Below are 21654 nucleotides of genomic sequence, written 5' to 3'. Positions count from 1 at the left end.
CCAAAAGTGTTGGGATTACAGGCGTGAGCCACTGCAACTGGCAAGAGATTCTTTATTAGGTGGGCATAATTTATAACATAGAAAAGTAAAGACATTGCCGGTGCGGTGACTCCCGCCTGTAATCACAGCACTTTGGGAGGCCGAGGCAGATGGATCATGAGGTCAAGAGTTTTAGACTAGCCTGGCCAATATGGTGAAACCCCGTCTCTACTAAAAAAAAAAAAAATTTAGCCAGGCATGGTTGCGAGCGCCTCTAATCCCAGCTACTTGGGAGACTGAGGCTGAAGAATTGCTGAACCCTGGAGGTGGAGGTTGCAGTGAGCCGAGATCAGGCCACTGCACTCCAGGCTGGACAACAGAGCGAGACTGTCTCAAAAAAAAAAAAAAAGGCATTACAATGTAGCATGTATAATGAAAATCTAAGTAGAGAGGCTTTTTGGGGTTAACATATAATATTGAATGAAATATCAGGTAGGTGTTTAGAGTAATATTCTCCATTATCATGAGAAAAAAAATCTTTAATTTTATTTAAAATTGTGTACTTTTGTACTAATTTTACTTTTATATAATAAAATGCATTACATTTTTAAATTTTATATCGTTTGAAGTTTAATTCAAGATTTCTAACATGTTAAATACTATTGAGCATTCAGTGAAGTGTTATTATGCCTCAAACTTTAACCTCTCCCACCTTACTCAAGAATATAGGTAAAAGATGGTAAGTATATACTATTTAGTAACATGATGGATTAACATCGCTAGTGATATTTTTGTGCCAGTTTCTTTCAACTGCAAATAAGCTAAACAATATTGTTCCCATAGATTGAAAATGTATTCTGTTTTTTTTTTTTGAGACAGAGTTTCGCTTTTGTTACCCAGGCTGGAGTGCAATGGCGTGATCTCAGCTCACTGCAACCTCTGCCTCCTGGGTTCAAGCAATTCACCTGCCTCAGCCTCCCGAGTAACTGGGATTACAGGCACGCGCCACCGTGCCCAGCTAATTTTTTGTATTTTTAGTAGAGACAGGGTTTCACCATGCTGACCAGGATGGTCTCGATCTCTTGACTTCGTGATCCACCTGCCTCGGCCTCCCAAAGTGCTGGGATTATAGGCGTGAGCCACGGCGCCCGGCCCTGTATTCTGTTTTTAATCACTTATTTTAATTTTTTACATAGACTTTTTTTTTCCAGAGTCTTGCTCTATCACCAGGATGGAGTGCAGCGGCACGATCTCAGCTCACTGCAACCTCTGCCTCCCAGTTTCAAGCAATTCTCCTGCTTCAGCCTCCTCAGTAGCTGGGATTACAGGCGTGAGTCACCATGCCCAGCTAATTTTTGTAGTTTTTTTTTAGTGGAGTCAGGGTTTCACCATATTGGCCAGGCTGGTCTCGAACTCTTGACCTTGTGATCCACGCATCTCAGCCTCCCAAAGTGCTGGGAATACAGCCGTGGGCCACCAAGCACAGCAAATTTTGACATAGTTTTAAAAGATTTCTCTTATGCCACTGGTAATGCGATAGAGGTTGCATTATATCTGTAAATCATTTTGTGTACTACAACTATTTAACTATTAATAATGTCAGTTTGGCCGGGCGCGGTGGCTCACGCCTGTAATCCCAGCACTTTTGGAGGCCAAGGTGGGTGGATCACGAGGTCAAGAGATCGAGATCATCCTGGTCAACATGGTGAAACCCCGTCTCTACTAACAATACAAAAAATTAGCTGGGCATGGTGGCGCGTGCCTGTAATCCCAGCTACTTGGGAGGCTGAGGCAGGAGAATTGCCTGAACCCAGGAGGCGGAGGTTGCGGTGAGCCGAAATCGCACCATTGCACTCCAGCCTGGGTAACAAGAGTGAAACTCCATCTCAAAAAAAAATAATAATAATGTCAGTTCATGAATAATAATATTTCATTTTGTATTACTTAATTTCTACAATGTTGCTTACAGCAGAATGTATTGCTGTTAAAACCAACATGAAATCTCATCAATATGATTTCTTTTTTGGTGAGAAAAGTTTGAGGTGTTGTCAAAAGCACTGTCACATCTTTCTCCTTTGTAGAGTGTGTCTCCAGGTCTTCTAAGAACTGAGGACTAGTTAAAAGCTTTACCATACTTTTCAGACTCATAGGGTTTCTCTCCAGTGTGAATTTTCTTGTGTTTAGTAATAATTGAGGACTGGTTAACAGTTTTGTCATGTTCTTCACATTTGTAGAGTTTCTCTCCTGTATGAATCATTTTGTTGAATAAGGTTTTGAGGACTGGTTAAAAGCATTGCCACATTCTTTACAGTTGTAAGGTCTCTGTTCAGTATGAATTATGTTTAGTAGGAGTTGAGGACTAGATAAAGGCTTTACCAAATTCTTCACATTTCTAAGATTTTTCTCCAGTGTGAGTTATCCTATGTTTAGTAAGGTTTGAGGATTGGTTAAAAGCTTTGCCACATTCTTCACATTTGTAGGGTTTCTCTCCAGCATGAATTATCTTATGAGTAGTACGGGTTAAAGATTGCTTAAAAGCTTTGCCACGTTTCACATTTGTAGGGCTTCTCTCCAGCATAACTTTTCTTATGTGCAGTAAGTTGGGGGAACTGTTTAAAAGCTTTGCCACATTCCTCACATTTGTAGGGTTTCTCTCCAGTATAAATTATGTTTAGTAATGGATGAGGATTTGTTAAAAGCTTTGCCACATTCTATACACGTGTATGATTTCTCTCCTGTATGAATTATGTTTAGTAATATATGAGAATCAATAAAAAGCTTTGAGATGTGGCTGGGCGTGGTGGCTCACACCTGTAATCCAAGCAGTTTGGAGGCCAAGGTGGGCTGATCACCTGAGGTTGGGAGTTCAAGACCAGCCTGACCAACATGGTGAAACCCCGTCTTAAATAAATAAATAAATAAAAAGGAAAAAAAAAAAGCTTTGAGACGTGTAGGATTTCCCTCCAGCATGAATTATTTTATGTGTAGTCAGGGTTGAGAAGTGGTTAAAGCTTTATCACTTTCTTTACATTTATACGATTTCTCTCTGGTATGAATTCTCTTATGTTTAGTAAGGATGGAGGACCAATTAAAGCCTTTGCCGGCCGGGTGCTGCTCATGCCTGTAATCTCAGCACTTTGGGAGGCCAAGGCAGGTGGATCACCTGAGGTCAGGAGCTCAAGACCAGCCTGGGCCAACATGGTGAAACCCCATTTTTATTTAAAAAAAAAAAAAGCCTTTGCCACATTCGTCACATTTGTAGGGTTTCTCACCAGCATGAATTACCTTGTGCGTACTAGTGGCTGACTATCTCTTTTTTTTTGAGATGGAGTTTCACTCTTGTTACCCAGGCTGGAGTGCAATGGCACGATCTCAGCTCACTGCAACCTCTGTCTCCTGGGTTCAGGCAATTCTCCTGCCTCAGCCTCCTGAGTAGCTGGGATTACAGGCATGCGCCACCATGCCCAGCTAATTTTTTGTATTGTTAGTAGAGATGGGGTTTCACCATGTTGACCAGGATGGTCTCGATCTCTTGACCTCGTGATCCACCCGCCTCGGCCTCCCAAAGTGCTGGGATTACAGGCGTGAGCCACTGAGCCCAGCCCGGATGAGTATCTCTTAACAGCTTTGCCATTCTTCACATTTTATGGTTTCTTTCTAGTATGAATTCTTTTATGTTTAGTGAGGTGTGAGTACCGGTTAAAAGCCTTGCCACATTCTTCACATTTGTAGGGTTTTTCTCCACCATGAATTCTCTTATGTCTAGTAAGGATTGAATGTACCCTAAAGGCTTTTCCACATTCTTTACACTTGTAGGGTTTCTCTCCAGTATGAATACTCTTATGTATAATAAGGTATGAGTACTGTTTAAAATCTTTGCCACATTCTTCACATTTGTAGAGATTTTCTCCACCATGAATTCTCTTATGTCTAGATAGGTTTGAGAATACACTAAAAGCTTTACCACATTCTTCACATTTGTAGGGTTTCTCTCCGGTATGAATTACCTTATGTACATTAAGTTTTGGGGAGTGGTTAAAAGCTTTGCCACATTCTTCACATTTGAAGGGTTTCTCTCCAGTATGAAATTTCTTATGTGATGTAAGGTGTGAGAATAGGTAAAAAGCTTTGCCACATTCTTCACATTTGTAGGGTTTCTCACCAGTATGAAATCTTTTATGTGTAGAAAGGTATGAAGACCGGTTAAAGGCTTTGCCACATTCTTCACATCTGTAGGGTTTCTCGCCAGTATGAATTCTCTTATGTGCAGTAAGTGTTGAAGACTGCTTAAATGCTTTCCCACATTCTTCACATTTGTAGGGCTTCTCTCCAGTGTGAATTCTCCTGTGTCTGGTAAGGGTTGAGTACCAGTTAAAGACTTTACCACATTCTTCACATTGGTAAGAATTCTCCCTAATATGAGTTCTTTTATGTTGAGTTAGATGTAAAAGCATGCAAAATGATTTGTCACATTTTTTACATTTGAAAGGTTTCTTTCCAGTATGTCTTATCTTATGTCTATTTGAATTTGAAAATGTATAAAAGATGTTCCCATATTGATCACATTGAAATACTTCACTCTGGGTAGTTGTCAAACACTGGTTTAGTTCATTATAACCTTCTTTGTACAGATTACACTCATCCACACTTTTACAGTCTGTAGTTAACTGTAAATCTTCATGTCCACATTTCCCGTATATTCTCAACATGACTTCTTGGAAAGAATCTTTTATGCCCTGCACTGGCCAAACGTCTTGGGCAAAATGAGAATATATAACTGAAAGAAATAAAAATAACAAATTACTCCATTTACTAGACTCAGATAAATATGCTTTACAAATCTAACCCATGAAATTATACAAACTACATATACAAGATGGCACAGCAAAATACCACAGGCCCTAATTTTCTGTAGACATGGAAATGTGACAAAAACATAAAACAAAAATACATCTGAAGAAAATTTATAAAAGAGTTAAGTGTGTGAAGTGCCCCAGATGATCACAAAACAGAGAGTGACAGAGAAGAAAAAGAAAAGTCTGTTGCATTTACCGAGCACAGCTCTTCCTGCTCCCCAATATAACATAGTGCCTTTCCAAGTAAACTGCCAACTTTTGGTTTCTTTTTAAAAAGGCAAGTAAAATACTGGCACATACATATTTATTACTTGCTTCTAGAGGCCTTTCTAGACACAGTTTTCTGGCTCCTATGACATATAGTGCTGAAAAAAGTGGTGGTATACTTTGGAATGAGACAAAAGCTAAATGTTACAGCAGCAGGGAGACTGCAATACCACACACACAAAAACAGGTATAGCCGGGGATTATTGACTATTCAGAAGAAACACAAACAGGCCAGGTGTGATGGTTGATGCCTGTAATCACAGCACTTTGGGAGGACAAAGCTGGTGGATCACCTGAGGTCACGAGTTTGAGACGAGCCTGGCCAACATGGTGAAATCTGATCTCTACTTGAAAAAAAAAAAAAGCAACGAAAAATAGCCAGGTGTGCTGGTGTGCACCTGTATTCCCAGCTGCTTGGGAGGCTGATGTGGAAGAATTGCTTTAACCCAGGAGGCAGAGGTTGCAGTGAGCCGAGATGGTGCCACTGCACTCCAGTCTTGGAGACAGAGTGAGACTCCATCTCAAAAAAAGTAAAGGTTGAAATAATTAATATTCTGAAGATGTCCATACTGCACAATGTTATTTAGAGATTTTAATATTGTTTTTTTCCACATGAAAAGACCACAGCTTTAATGATTTATACAATCCTTAAGATTAATCCTTGGCCTTGTCTTTCTATGAGGGGAAAAAAATAGTGGGAAATTTTCATCTTTACCTGTGACGGGATTTATGAAAAGCCTTCTAAACTACAACAGTATTCTTCTGCAAAACTGAAACACATTATAAAGTCAAACAGGTAAATTAACTGCAAAACTGGCCGGGTGTGGTGGCTCATGCCTGTAATCCCAGCACTTTGGGAGGCCGAGGCGGGTGGATCACGAGGTCAAGAGATCGAGACCATCCTGGTTAACATGGTGAAACCTCGTCTCTACTAAAAATACAAAAAAAAAAAAGAAATTAGCTGGGTGTGGTGGCACGCGCCTGTAATCCCAGCTACTCAGGAGGCTGAGGCAGGAGAATTGCCTGAACCCAGGAGGCAGAGGTTGCGGTGAGCCGAGATCGCGCCATTGCACTCCAGCCTGGGTAACAAGAGCGAAACTCCGTCTCAAAAAAAAAAAAAAAAAAAAAAACTGCAAAACCAAACTGATCTCAACAAAGTCTTGTTCCCAAAAGTAAAATCTATTAAGAACAAGTAATATACATGTACAAGAAATTACAAGAAATGAACAGGGTTAGTTACAGATGCAAAATAATATCTGACATTTGAAGCTTGCGAACATAATAATTAAAATCAAATTCATAAGCTAGCTCAAATATTATGTACACTTTAGATAAGCTGGTCAAGTATTATTTGAATACACACCATATTTGGTTAACCTAAAATTATATTAACTTTTCTCCTTCTTTAATATTTGTAGCTACATGCCAATATGGAAGAAAATGTATTTTCATTTATGTATTAATAACAGAATAACCAAATTTCTACTGTGTATGTTTCACACCGTAAAAAAAGAAAAGTTAAAGTATATTTTCCTTTAAGAAAGAAAAAACATTGGCTGAGTGGGGTGGCTCATGCCTATAATCCCAACACTTTGGGAGGCTGAGGCAAGTGTATCACCTGAGGTCGAGAGTTTGAGACCAGCCTGACCAACATGGAGAAACCCCATTTCTACTAAAAATACAAAAATCAGCTGGGCATGCTGGCATATGCCTATAATCCCAGCTACTCAGGAGGCTGAGGCAGGAGAATTGCCTGAACCCAGAAGGCGGAGGTTGCAGTGAGCCGAGATCGCACCATTGCACTCCAGCCTGGGTAACAAGAGCGAAACTTTATCTAGAAAAAAAAATAGAAAGAAAAGAAAATATTGCCAGAAGTTTAATTGATGAAAGTTTAATATCAAGTTACTTATAAACATGGAAAAATATGTTTTGAAGCAGATACCATACAATTATTATACAGTCTCCTTACAGATCTGAAACTAAGAAGGCATTTAAGGAAGAAATGTTAGGTCAAAACCAAAGTCTAACCCAAGGGATGTATGCTGCTTTAAAAATCTGATTTGCAGGAAAACTAGTTGCTTGGCCTAGTTTAAAGCTAATTACAAAATCCATTTTCTTAATGGTCCAGATATTTTGCCAATTCTTCCAACTCAACAGAACTTCCATCGATTTCCACATTCATTACAGACAACAAATGTTAGTCATTGGTTCATCAGCACTACGGGTTTGCACCTCTGTGTAAGTGCAATTCTTTTTACATTTGCCACATGTGAACAAGTCAGTCTGGGTCCCACCAGTCTTGGCCATCTGATGCTCTCTGATGGCTTCTTTGGTCGAGTTTTTCCACATCTCTTTCAGCTCATTACTAGCCATTTCCTCTGCTGTCATTCTAGCAAATAAGTCAGGAAGAATATTCCCACAGAGGACATTTTTCCTTAAATTTGGATTCTTTGCATCTTTAAGATTTGATATCCTACGTCGTACTCTATTTTTGTATTTTATGTCTGTATTCCTTATTTCTTGATATGTAGCTTCTTCAATTTGAGATCCTAATTCTTCCTCATCAGCTCCAATTGCAATGTAGTCATCTCCTGTTTGAAGAGCTGAAGCAAGCATCTCCCTACACTTCAACCGCACAGAATCAGAAGTGCTGGGTGCCCGAGGAAAGGATGAAACGTAAGTATCTCGAGCATTTCTCTCATCCTGTCTGTTGCTTACATTGCCGCTGGAGGTACTTTCTTCACTTGCTTCGGGGCTGTTCTGTGATGTAATTGCAGGTTCTTTTTTCTTTTCGTCAAGGTCTTTCTCAGTTGATGGCCCATCTAATAACTTTTTCCAGGATTTGATGAGAGACTTTGCCAAAGATGTAACTTCTTCATCTGTACTCTGCTTGCGAATAGCATTCACTGACACTCCGATTCTTGCGGACTGCAGTAATTCCAGGGTCATAGGAATATTCTTAAAATCCTTTAGCAAATCCAATGCTCCAGCCTTTTTTTTTGAGACGCAGTTTCGCTCTTGTTACCCAGGTTGGAGTGCAATGGTGCGATCTCGGCTCACTGCAACCTCCGTCCTGGGTTCAGGCAATTCTCCTGCCTCAGCCTCCTGAGTAGCTGGGATTACAGGCACGCGCCACCATGCCCTGCTAATTTTTTGTATCTTTAGTAGAGACGGGGTTTCACCATGTTTACCAGAATGGTCTCGATCTCTTGACCTCGTGATCCACCCGCCTCGGCCTCCCAAAGTGCTGGGATTACAGGCGTGAGCCACCGCGCCCGGCCCTGCTCCAGTCTTTTTAATCGCTCAGTAAACATGTAGCGTAGTTGAGATAACCAGGAGGATGTTTAGCCCTCTTCAAAAAAGAGATCCAGGAGTTTTACATTTCACCAGCCTGATGCCTAAAACGCGTTATTCTTCTGCACCATCTTGTCCATCTTCTTGGCAAAGCGGACCACCTCGTCCTCCATGGCTCCAGCAGGCCTTCTCTGAGCCCAGCCCGCTGGCAAGGGGAAGTGGGCGAAGCTGGAGCGCAGGACACGGCAGGAAGCGAGCCCTGGCGCGCGGCAAGCCCCACCGCAGCAAGCTCGGGCCTCAGATTTAATGTTTTTTAAGAATTTCTCATTCCTTTTTTATTTTTTATTTTTATTTTTTTGAGACGGAGTTTCGCTCTTGTTACCCAGGCTGGAGTGCAATGGCGCGATCTCGGCTCACTGCAACCTCCGCCTCCTGGGTTCAGGCAATTCTCCTGCCTCAGCCTCCTGAGTAGCTGGGATTACAGGCACATGCCACTATGCCCAGCTAATTTTTTGTATTTTTAGTAGAGACGGGGTTTCACCATGTTGACCAGGACGGTCTTGATATCTTGACCTCGTGATCCACCCGCCTCGGCCTCCCAAAGTGTTGGGATTACAGGCGGGAGCCACCGCGCCCGGCCCTCTCATTCCATTTTTGAGGTAATAGAAACAGCAACCCCAAAAGTATATGAAATCTCCAAAAACAGTAAAGTACCCAAAGACTTAACAACAAAAAAAAGGCGGAATAATGAATAAAAAACATTTTTTAAAAGCCATTGAAATTGAAGATAAATAAGTAAAAAGTTGCTTTTTGTGGAATAATCTTATACATAAAAAACCATAGACAGCACATTGAAATCTGCCTAAACTAATAAATACACTCAGTAAATCAACAAAATATAAAATTAACATAAAAGTACAAGTTGTTTTTTGGTACACTTAAAACAAGCTATCAGATACAATAAAAATTAAAAATCTATTTTTTTTTTTTTTTTGAAACCGAGTCTCGCTCTATGGCCCAGGGTGGAGTGCAACAGCAGGATCTCGGCTCACTACAAACTCTGTTTCTTATATTCAAGCAATTTTCCTACTTCAGACCTCTCAATAGCTGGGATTACAGGTGCCTACCATCATACCTGGTTAAATTTTTATATTTTCAGTAGAGCCCATATAGGAAAGACTGGTCTCGAACTCCTGAACTCAAGTGATCCACCTGCCTTGGCCTCCAAAAGTGCTGGGATTACAGGCCTGAGGCATAGTTCCAGTCAAGAAAACAATCCTTTTAAAAATAATTAAAATAATGAAATTCTAAGAATTTAACCAAAGAGGTGAAACATCTTTACAATGAAAGATATAAATCAATAAAAGAGGCTGGGTGAGGTGGCTCATCCCTGTAATCTCAGCACTTTGGGCGGTCGAAGTGGGGGTGTCACCTGAAGTCAGGAGTTCCACACCAGCCTGACCAACATGGTGAAACCCTGTCTTTACTAAAAATACAAAAAATTGGCAGGGGATGGTGGTGGGCGCCTGTAATCCCAGCTACCCAGGGAACTGAGGCAGGAAAACCACTTGAACCTGGGAGGCGGAGGTTGCAGTGAGCCAAGATTGCTCCACTGTACTCCAGCCTGGGCAAAAAGAGCAAAACTTTGTCTCAAAAAAGAAAAAAAAAGAAATTAGAGAAGACACAAATAAATTTTAAAATATTTTATATTTCTGGATTTAAAGAATAAATATTGTTAAAGTACCATATTCTCTAAAGTAATCTAAAGATTCAGCCAACTTCCTATCAAAATTCCAGTGGCATTTCTTTTTACAATAATAAAACCTACAATTCTAAAATTGACAGAAAACTACAATAAACTTCAAATAGTCAAAGCACTCATGAGGAAAAAGAACAATGCAGACATCATACTTTATAATTTTATACTATATTTCTAACTATATTTCATGAATGTAGTAATAAAAACCAGATGGAATGTACAGATAATTAACATAAAAAACAATAGCGGCCGGGCATGGTGGCTGATGTCTGTAATCTTAGCAATTTGGGAGGCCGAGGTGGGTGAATCACCTGAGTCAGGAGTTTGAGACTAAACTGACCAACATGGAGAAAACCCATTTCTTAAAAATATAAAATTAGCTGGGTGTCGTGGCACATGCTTGTAATCCCAGCTACTTGGGGGGGCTCAAACAGGAGAATTGCTTGAACCCAGGAGGCAAAGGTTGTGGTGAGCTAAGATAGCACCACTGAACTTCAGCCTGGGAGACAGGGTGAGACTTTGTATCAAAAAGCAAGGAACAGAGACGACCACTGTCACACATTTTAGACATGATGCAAATAGAGAACTAAAAAAAAAAAAATAGTTTAACATAAAGTTTCTCAAAATCATAAAGAATCACTGTGTCCCCGAAAACAATAAAAAAGCAGTCAGTTTGCATCAAAGATACGCTGGGTGAGTTAAAGAATAAAAAAATAAAAAAAAAGCAAAGCAGTCAGATTGTGCCGTATCTTTTTTTTTTTTTTTTTTTTTGAGACGGAGTTTCGCTCTTGTTACCCAGGCTGGAGTGCAATGGCGTGATCTCGGCTCACCGCAACCTCCGCCTCCTGGGTTCAGGCAATTCTCCTGCCTCAGCCTCCTAAGTAGCTGGGATTACAGGCACGCGCCACCATGCCCAGCTAATTTTTTGTATTTTTAGTAGAGACGGGGTTTCACCATGTTGACCCGGATTCTTGATCTCTTGACCTCGTGATCCACCCGCCTCGGCCTCCCAAAGTGCTGGGATTACAGGCGTGAGCCACCGTGCCTGGCCTGTGCCGTATCTTATATGCCATGAAGAAGACTTCAGCTCTCACTGTAAACTTAAAGAAGATCAATGAAGGGAAAGTAGAATCTTTAGAAAATTTAAAAACATAAGAGGGAACATGGCCCTATGTGAGAACAACAGCAACAAAACAAACACCTCAGGCTTCCCAGAAACTATTTTTTTTTTTCTTCCAACCTTTCAACTATGTCAACTGTTTTATTCCCTCTCACCTACCTGGGGGTTTGGCTACCATACTGTGTCTCTTCATATTCCAGGGATCTTTTCCTTGCTGCAGACAGGTGATCAGATCTGCCTTAGAAACAGCAATACCTGCTTTATTAAAAATAAGTAACATGAATCTTGTTCATATTCTTTAATTACCAACCTAGTACTGTGCTTAGTAAAGAGGACATCATAGAATATTCCAGAAAATTAATCGCAAAATACTATTTAATGACAGAAAGTTCTTAACATTTAGAAAACATTTTAAATTTGTAGGTTCTTAATTTCACTATCCTGTACTCATGAGTCAAAAATTAGTGGTGGCAAATCGATTTTAACATAGGGTCAACAATACTTTATATCACTAAATTTCTGAAATTACCACTACTCTAGAGTGAAGGATACACACCAGCTCAGAATGTAAAAAGTTCAGGCCAAGATAAAACACCTTGAAGAAGTTTTTTTCTACATGGACAATTCTTCAAGATATTTTGAAAACAAGGATTAGAAATTCATTTATGGAGGCCAGGTACGGTGGCTCACGCCTGTAATCCCAGCACTTTGGAGGCCAAGGTGGGTGGATCACCTGAGGTCAGGAGTTCAAGACCAGCCTGGACAAGATGGTGAAACCCCATCTTAAAAAAAAAAAAAATTCATTTATGGAAAGCATAAATTACCAAAAATTATTCTACAAAATTATTCTACAAAATAGAGAAATGAAACTTTTAGGGTATATAAGGAATTGTGTATTAAAGTTATTCTCACCCAAGAAGACCAGGTTTCTGTAGTTCTCTAACATCACTTTTCTATACAAATCCTGTTGTGCAGTGTCCAGGCATTGCCACTCCTCCAAAGAGAATTCTATGGCCACATCCCTAAATGTCAATGGCTCCTGAAAAACACACACACATGCACGCACACACACACATTTACAAGTGTCCATGGGCAGAATTTATCATTTAAATTAAGGTTAAATGAGAGTAAAGAAAATTGATTCTGACTTATAGGAATAACGAAAATTATCCAACAATTTTTAACACAGAAATATTCTCTAATGTATTCTCTAACTCAGAGAGAAGAGAATGGTATAAGATAAACAACACCAGTGTATATATGATACTTTTATGAATAATAAAGTATAAAACTAAAATCATAAACACAAATATGTACATTTTTAGTGCTATATTTGCATTACAAAGAATGAGTTGATAATATTTCAGACAAAAAAGACATGTTGAGTTAGACGGCACCTCTTAGGTTTTAATGTGTAAAATCAAAACTGGAGATCTTATGCAGGGTTTTTTTTTTTTCCCAGAAGATCTGAAATGAAGTTTGAGTTTCTGAATTTCTAACAAGCTCACTAGTAATGCCAATGTGTTTGGCCCAAAAAGAATATTTTGTCAAACATCCAGTAAGTGGAAGAACCTATGTTTTACCCAATTTTTCTGACCTGTAAACAAACTACTTCATTTTCCAAAGACAGGTATCTACAAAGAAAACTTAAGAAAGGCAGCTGAGAGATTAAATATGATGGTTTATGCACAGCTTTTCTTTAGTTATATAAAGATATTTAATAATGAGAAAAAAACTTACTCTATAGTGAAATAAATATTTCAGAGAGCTCCTTAAGTAAATTTTTTTTTTTTTTTTTTTTTTTTTTGGAGACGGAGTTTCGCTCTTGTTACCCAGGCTGGAGTGCAATGGCGCGATCTCGGCTCACCGCAACCTCCGCCTCCTGGGTTCAGGCAATTCTCCTGCCTCAGCCTCCTGAGTGGCTGGGATTACAAGCACGCGCCACCATGCCCAGCTAATTTTTTTTTTTTGTATTAGTAGAGACGGGGTTTCACCATGTTGACCAGGATGGTCTCGATCTCTTGACCTCGTGATCCACCCGCCTCGGCCTCCCAAAGTGCTGGGATTACAGGCTTGAGCCACCGTGTCCGGCCAAATTTTTTTTTTTTAAAGATGGGGTTTCACCATGTTGGTCAGGCTGGTCTTGAACTCCCGACCTCAGGTGATCCACCCGCCTTGGCCTCCAAAGTGCTTGGATTATAGGCATGAGCCACCACACCTGGCCTTAAGGAATTTTTTTTTTTTTTGAGATGGAGTTTCACTCTTGTTACCCAGGCTGGAGTGCAATGGCGCGATCTCGGCTCACCGCAACCTCCGTCTCCTGGGTTCAAGCAATTCTCCTGCCTCAACTTCCCAAGTAGCTGGGACTACAGGTGTGCACCACCATGCCCAGCTAATTTTTGTATTTTTAGTAGAGATGGGGTTTCACCATGTTGACCAGGATGGTCTCGATCTCCTGACCTCGTGATCCACCCACCTTGTCCTCCCAAAGTGCTTGGATTATAGGCGTGAGCCACCGTGCCCGGCCTAAGGAAATTTTAAAATCAACTGCACGAGGACAAAGTTTTATGATGTGCTGATGCACACTGAAGAACACAGCATCACTGCTGAGATATTGCTTCTCAAAAAGTAAGTCATAGTCTGAATTTAACCATACAAAAAAATCAGTTTTATACAAAGGTCAAGATACAGATATCTTTTATGTTCTGTAATTTTAAATAACAATTTAAAGTAATCTTTCTTTATTACCCTAGAGGCAGGTATCTCTCAATAATTTTTTTTCAGAACTTTCAGGTTAATAAATGCCATCCTGTTTAAATAAGCATTTTTTTAATCCTATTCTGCATAGAGCTAACGGAAAACACAGATAAAACCTCAACATTACATTCTCCATCTTTACAAAAATCCCAGCTTTTCCTCAATAGGAATCTTGAGTATCCACATCTTCCCATGTTCAACAACAAAGGAAACTTTTTTTTTTTTTTTTTTTTTGAGACGGAGTTTCGCTCTTGTTACCCAGGCTGGAGTGCAATGGCGTGATCTCGGCTCACCGCAACCTCCGCCTCCTGGGTTCAGGCAATTCTCCTGCCTCAGCCTCCTGAGTAGCTGGGATTACAGGCACGCGCCACCATGCTCAGCTAATTTTTTGTATTTTTAGTAGAGACGGGGTTTCACCATGTTGACCAGGATGGTCTCGATCTCTTGACCTCGTGATCCACCCGCCTCGGCCTCCCAAAGTGCTGGGATTACAGGCTTGAGCCACCGCACCCGGCCTGGAAACATTTTTAATATTGCAGATTATAAATTCATAGTGAGAATTCTGCATGGCATATAAAATGCCATGATTTAGAAACTGCAGCATGAAGTAGTTACAGATGATGAATCCTCATCCCTCTACAACCCTTATGATTAATGGTTTTTTGTACAAAAGAGGGGGAAAATGTCAGAGGTATACTGAACCAGAGCAAATTCATTTTGAATAGGGGCTGGAGAAAATAGGGCTGAGACCTCCCGGGCTACATTCCCAGATAGTTAGGCATTCTAAGTTACAGGCTAAGACAGAATGTCTGCACAGGACACAGGTCATAAAGACCTGGCTGACAAAACAGCTTGCAGTGAAGAAGTGGGACAAAACTCAACAAAACCAAGACGCTGCTACACTCCCACTAGTGCCATGAGAGTTTACAAATGCCATGATAACATCAGGAAGTTACCCTATATGGTATAAAATGGAAAGGCATAAATAATTCACCCCCTGTTTGACATAATCATAAAAATGGGCAACCGGAAGGCCTCCGGACTGTTCTGCCTATGGAGTAATCAATGCTATTATTTCCTTACTTTCTTAATAAACTTGCTTTCATTTTACTCTATGTACTCACCCTGAATTCTTTCTTGAGTGAAATCGAAGGACCCTCTCTTGGGGTTAGGGTTGAGATGATTTTTTGGTACAAGCCTGGCACATTTTCCTCCTTTTCTCATTAAAAGTCACCTGTATTTGTCTTCAGTAGCCTAAATGAAATTTTTCACAGGCTACGGAACTTTGAGCTATCCTCAATCTGAATCATTATACAACTTCATTCTGTGTCCCTCCTAAGAACGTGCTAACTTCAGGGTAAAATAGTCTCTGGTCTAAAATCCGATGTTTTAACCCCCAATTTGCTATTACTCTCCATTTTCTAATCTTATAGGCTCTGCTGTATGAAAAGAAAAAAAAAGCCCTTTCTATCTAAAATTGCATTCCTTAAAGTTTATATAGTTGGTATTCCTCCTGTTTCAATCCTCTTTCGAATTGAATCTTTTTTTTTTTTTTTGAGACAGAGTCTCACTCTGTTGCCAGGCAGCAGGCTGGAGTGCAGTGGCACAATCTCGGCTCACTACAACCTTCGCCTCCCAGGTTCAAGCAATTCTCCTGCCTCAGCCTCCCAAACTGGGACTACAGGCGCACGCCACGACGCCCAGCTAATTTTTGTATTTTTACTAGAGACGGGGTTTCACCATGTTGGCCAGGATGGTCTCGATCTCTTGACCTCATGATCCACCCACCTCGGCCTCCCAAAGTGCTGGGATTACAGGTTTGAGCCACCGCGCCTGGCCTCAATCTTTTGTTTTTTAGGAGACAGAGTCTCGCTCTATCAGCCAGGCTGGAGTGCAGTGTCACAATCTCCACTCACTGCGAACTCCATCTCCCCAGTTCAAGCATTTCTTCTGTTTCAGCCTACTGAGTACCTGGGACCAAAGGCGCACACCACCCCGCCCAGCTAATTTTTATATTTTTAGTAGAGTGAGCAAGCTGAGACATCTGCAGGGGAGGCTCTCCAGAAAAAACTAACTGGACCTTCAATAATACCCTTTTGCAGGCTTAATATGAGCCTTAGCTCTGAATCAGTGGGCTCAAACTTTAATTTCCATGTTATAGTTACTCACTTGGTTTTTGAAAGTAAGTGTTTGAAAAATCCAGTGAAATTACTCAAACACAGTGTTCATATAAGGGAAGGAAATTTTATGGTGCTTAACATTTTATACCTTAATGAGAAAAGCAATAGTATCTATTTCTTTCAGAAAATAAAGGTATTATTTTATTAATTCCATGAAAAATTATGCAGCAGGCTGGGCGTGGTAGCTCATGAGGTCAGGAGTTCAAGACCAGCCTGGCCAAGATGGTGAAGCCCCGTCTCTATTTAAAAACAAACAAACAAAAAAAAAATGCAGCAAACAATTAGTCATATGGAAAATTTCTAGGCAGTACCAAATTTCATCTCATAAAATTTAGCATTAAACTCAGAAATCAAGATAAGAGAATTTGAACAGAGATACTCACTGTCAAAAATTTACCCTGCAAGAAAAAAAAAGGAACTGATATTTTTATGAATCTATGTAACTGACCAATTATTTACTACGTTTTCTACAGCAAAAATGGAATAGAGATTTTATCCTTACTTTTTCATGGTAGCATTCTTTTTATTTATTTATTTTAAGACGCGGCTTCACCATGTTGGTCAGGCTGGTCTTGAACTCCTGACCTCAGGTGATCCACCTGCCTTGGCCTCCAAAGTGTTTGGATTACAGGTGTGAGCCACCACACCCGGCCTCATGGTAGCATTCTAAAAGCTAAGCCTTGAAATTCTGCTTGAAATCATCCAGCCATAAAAAAACACCCTGGAGAAAATTCATAAATTCACTCTGGGAAAGAAGAAGGTACTTGAGAATATTTAACAAATGAAATATATGATGAGATAATTTTTTTGAAACCCACCTCTTTTTAGAAGGAGTTTCAATTTTGTTGCCCAGGCTGGAGTGCAATGGTGTGATGTCGGATCACCGAAAGCTCCTCCTCCTTGGTTCAAGTGATTCTCCCACCTCAGCCTCCAAAGTAGCTGGGATTACAGGCATGTGACACCACACCCAGCTAATTTTAAATTTTTAGTAGAGATAGAGTTTCTCCATGTTGGTCAGGCTAGTCTTGAACTCCTGACCTCAGATGATCCACCTACCTCTAGCTCCCAAAGTGCTGGGATTACAGGCATAAGCCACAGCACCCGGCCTTTTAAAAAATAAAATAGAGACAAGGTCTCATTGTGTTGCCCATGCTGGTGTTGAACTCCTGAGTTCAGGCTCTTTTATGATCTTTGTAAATATTTTTCTACCTTTCAAGCCATACTAATATAAGGCAATTTACAGCTAAAAAATGATGTCAAAATAAGTGAACAAATTTCTTCAAGGTGACAAATCCAGGAGTGGCAGTGCTGGTTAAATAACAGATGTGTCTGACACATGTTTTAAGTCAGGCTACTCAATCACTTGAGAGATTCTTCCACCCACATCTGCTCACATATGTTCTCAGGAACCACCCACTCAGAAGACACTACACTATTTCTCGGTGACTGCCCCAGATGCATCTTACTTTACAAGCTCTTACACCATCTCATTGGAGTGAGTTTGTTGTTGTTTTGTTGTCTTCAGGATACTATTTTTTTGGTCACGATGTTTTCCACTTTTTAAAAATCTTTTTCTTCTACTATATTTATTGCACTATTTTTCTGCCCCCTTAGGGAATCCAGGGGTCAGAAATTATTTCTGTGTTTTCCCCTTATTACCAGCATCTGATTGGCTGACCAGCAATTTATCTTTAAGAAATGGAAGCTGGGGGGCGGGCGCGGTAGCTCACGCCTATAATCCCAGCACTTTGGGAGGCCGAGGTGGGTGGATCACGAGGTCAAGAGATCGAGACCATCCTGGTCAACATGGTGAAACCCCGTCTCTACTAAAAATACAAAAGAATTAGCTAGGCTTGGTGGTGCGTGCCTGTAGTCCCAGCTACTCGGGAGGCTGAGGCAGAAGAATTGCTTGAACCCAGGAAGCAGAGGTTGCGGTGAGCCGAGATCGCACCATTGCACTCCAGCCTGGGTAACAAGAGTGAAACTCCGTCTCAAAAAAAAAAAAAAAAATGGAAGCTGGGTTGGTAGAAGACAATTTTTTTTTTTTGAGACGGAGTTTCACTCTTGCTGCCCAGGCTGGAGTGCAACGGTGCACTCTTGGCTCACTACAACCTCTGACTCCCAGGTTTAAGTGATTCTCCTGCCTCAGCCTCCCAAGTAGCTGGGACTACAGGCATGCACCACCAAGGCTAGCTAATTCTTTTGTATTTTTAGTAGAGATGGGGTCTTCATGTTGGTCAAGCTGGTCCGCAAGACAATTTTAAGATTTCGAGGGGTTACCTTTTCAAAATAAGAGTACACCAGAAGATTCCTATCAGACCCAGGATATCCACTGGCTCCCTTTAGAGGATATACCCTATACCTCAGAGTGTCTTATGAGAGAAAATAAACCAGAAACTGATATCCACTAGACAATCTAGCTGACATAACCTCGGCAAGTATCTTGGCTTATTCCAGATAGTACTGAAATCAAGGACCAGGAAAAAACTAAAGGGTGGCTGATGACACATCACCCCATAAATTTTCCAAAGCAGAACTTTTACCCAAAAACATTCTGATAAGATCTCTGTTCCCAGAGAAGATAAATGGAAAAGAGACAAAGACACAAAGATTTCCTACAATACAGTGTCAGGGGATTATTATTTGCTTTCTTTTCACAGGAAATATTTACAAACAAATAAACCTTAACCTCTTTTTTCTTTTAAGATTTTTATATTATCTGCTCCTGAAACAAATAAATCTTAAAAGCTCCATTTAGGCCAAGTGCAGTGGCTCATGCCTGTAATCCTAGCACTTTGTGAGGCTGAGGCAGGCGGATCAATAGGTCAGGAAATTAAAGACCATCTTGGTCAACATGATGAAACTCCGTCTCTACTAAAATACAAAAAAATTAGCCGGGGGTGGGGGCTCCAGCCTGTACTCCCAGCTACTCAGAAGGCTGAGGCAGGGAAATCGCTTGAACTCAGGAGGCGAAAGTGAGCCGAGATCGTGCCACTGCTTTCCAGCCTGTCGACAGAACATGACTATGTCTTAAAAAAAAAAAAAGAAAAAAAAAAAAGAACCATCATTTAATACTTTGCCAAAACATAAATAATTAAAATATAGTATTAAAAAAGCACACTAAAAAACAAATACGTGATAATGTGAATTAGGGAGGAAAATTTGGCATTTTGGAAAGCTAGTAGAAACTGGATATTTAGTATCTTACTACCGGGCAGAGTGAGGCTGCAGAAATGGGTGATGGGGGATAGACTTTAGACTCTGCTTGGAACACAGATGAAAAATGCAGCAGAAAATTAGTTCCCCATGGAGTGTGAAAATAATTAAGTCACGGGCAATTAGAATGAGGAGTCTCTAGTCCCAGGGTTTCACTTAAAAAAAAAAATCTAACTCAGGTGCATTATTTTTAATTACTACATTCAAAGAAACAAAATTCAGGCTTCAGCCATATAAACTTCCAATTAAGCTCTGATTAAATAACGAGGAAATTTTCACCTACAATATACAAATTAAGATGCCAGGGTCTGGTGCGGTGGCTCAAGCCTGTAATCCTAGCACTTTGGGGGGCCGAGGTGGGCGGATCACTTGAGATCAGGAGTTTGAGACCAGCCTGGCCAATATGGTGAAAACCCGTCTCTACTAAAAATACAAAAATTAGCCAGGTGTGGTGGTACATGCCTGTAGTCCCAGCTACTCAGGAGGCTGAGGCACAAGAATCGCTTGAACCCGGGAGTCGGAGCCTGCAGCGAGCCAAGATCTCGCCACTGCACTCCAGCGTGGGCAACACAGTGAGACTCTGTCTCTCGGCAAAAGAAAAAAAAAAAAAAAAAACCCGCGTAACTGTACTTAACCAATTACTAAATTTGGTTGTCTTTATCAGGCATTTTATAAAAGACATTTCTTCGGTGGCGTGATGGCTCACGCCTGTACTCCCAGCAATTTGGGAGGCTGAGGTGGGTGGATCAAGAAATCGAGTTCAAGACCAGCCTGGCCAACACGGTGAAACCCCATCTCTACTAAAAATACAAAAATTAGGCCGGGCGCGGTGGCTCACGCCTGTAATCCCAGCACTTTGGGAGGCCGAGGCGGGTGGATCACGATGTCAAGAGATCGAGACCATCCCGGTCAACATGGTGAAACCCCGTCTCTGCTAAAAATACAAAAAATTAGCTGGGCATGGTGGCGCGTGCCTGTAATCCCAGCTACTCAGGAGGCTGAGGCAGGAGAATTGCCTGAACCCAGGAAGTGGAGGTCGCGGTGAGCCGAGATCGCGGCATTGCACTACAGCCTAGGTAACAAGAGCGAAACTCCGTCTCAAAAAAAAAAAAAAAATTAGCCAGGCGTGGTAGCGGGCACCTGTAATCCCAGCTGCTTGGGAGGATGAGGCAGATAATTGCTTGAAGCTGGGAGGCAGAAGTTGCAACGAGTGATCACGCCACTGCACTAGGCGACAGAGCGGACACCGTCTCAAAACAAAAACAAAAAAACTTTTCTTCAAGCCTCTCCCATAGACCACAACTACAAACCATAGCTGGGTGCACTACAATTCTAGAACCACTCTTCGATTAAATTCTTTAATATTTTTGCAGTGACTCCCATAAATTTTTAATAGGAGAAAACAGGAACTGGGAACCCCACGGAACAAAGCCCTTCACATTCATGAACCCGCACCCCAAGTTACGATTCTCTCCTGAAAACCCTCCAGCACAATCTGAGAGAGATGCAGCAGATGCAAAGATGGCCAGAGACGGATCCAGGCCAGAGCACAGTCACTACGCAGAGAAGAGACTGGACGCCCAGGAAACTCCTGGGCTTGGCTTTTGGCGCAGCCGCCATCTTATGGCTGAAGGGGACTGAGCCCAAGCTGGGGAAGGTAAACCTGGGGCGCAGATTGTGGAGCTGACTGCGGGGAGGCCTGAGTCCTGCCACAGCCCCTCCCCTCTCTCAGGAAGTCGGACCAGCACTCTCACCATTTTTAGGCTTCTAGCGGGTCCCGGCCTCTTAGCTGTGGATTTCCCAATACCTGCAGGTCACAGGGTCACAGAGTCTGGGCCTTTAAGAGCAGAGGACACAGAGCAGTGAAGACGAGACCCAGAGCTCCAGCTGCAGCTGGAGACAAAGGACCCGCCACATCCCCGGAAGCGTCCTGTCTGCTCCAGCTGCATGTCTGATTGGACAGTTCCCAGTCCAGCATCGCTCATTGGATAACATTTAAAACCCCACCCTCTCAGGCCCTGAGTGACAGAAGATGCGATTAGATGCTAGGCTGAATGAAAAGAGTGACAGTCTAGGCTGAAGCCTTTTCAGGCAGGGTTTCCTCCCTGAGCTGAGGTAGACCCACCCCAGAGGGTATTTGCATTCAACCTTGTGTATAAGGTTGTCTGCATTGTAAATAACGTATCATATGGTTATACACAAATGAAAAGAATATAACAAATGTTT

The 21654-nt window shown here is 41.3% G+C and overlaps 2 protein-coding genes and 1 pseudogene across 2 annotated transcripts in view; all 3 read right to left on the bottom strand.

Annotated features, from left to right (window-relative positions):
- Window positions 1-21654, bottom strand: part of LOC105710986 (zinc finger protein 93) — a 491114-nt gene that overhangs the window by 377995 nt on the left and 91465 nt on the right. The gene's annotated exons all lie outside the window — the stretch shown is intronic.
- On the bottom strand, window positions 1875-21336 carry LOC105710937 (zinc finger protein 430-like). Its single transcript, XM_064381587.1, is given in 6 exon segments — window positions 1875-2525; window positions 2527-2641; window positions 3644-4756; window positions 11435-11530; window positions 12188-12314; window positions 21183-21336. Coding segments are annotated over 6 exon segments (1608 nt in total). The 5' UTR covers window positions 21186-21336; the 3' UTR covers window positions 1875-2371.
- Window positions 6967-8093, bottom strand: LOC135276767 (transcription elongation factor A protein 1-like; annotated as a pseudogene).

Source organism: Aotus nancymaae, unplaced genomic scaffold (genome assembly GCF_030222135.1).
Source record: "Aotus nancymaae isolate 86718 unplaced genomic scaffold, 86718_ANA_hifiasm-v0.15.2.pri h1tg000028l, whole genome shotgun sequence".
NCBI lineage: Eukaryota > Metazoa > Chordata > Mammalia > Primates > Aotidae > Aotus > Aotus nancymaae.
This window is presented reverse-complemented; position numbering and strand designations above follow the sequence as displayed.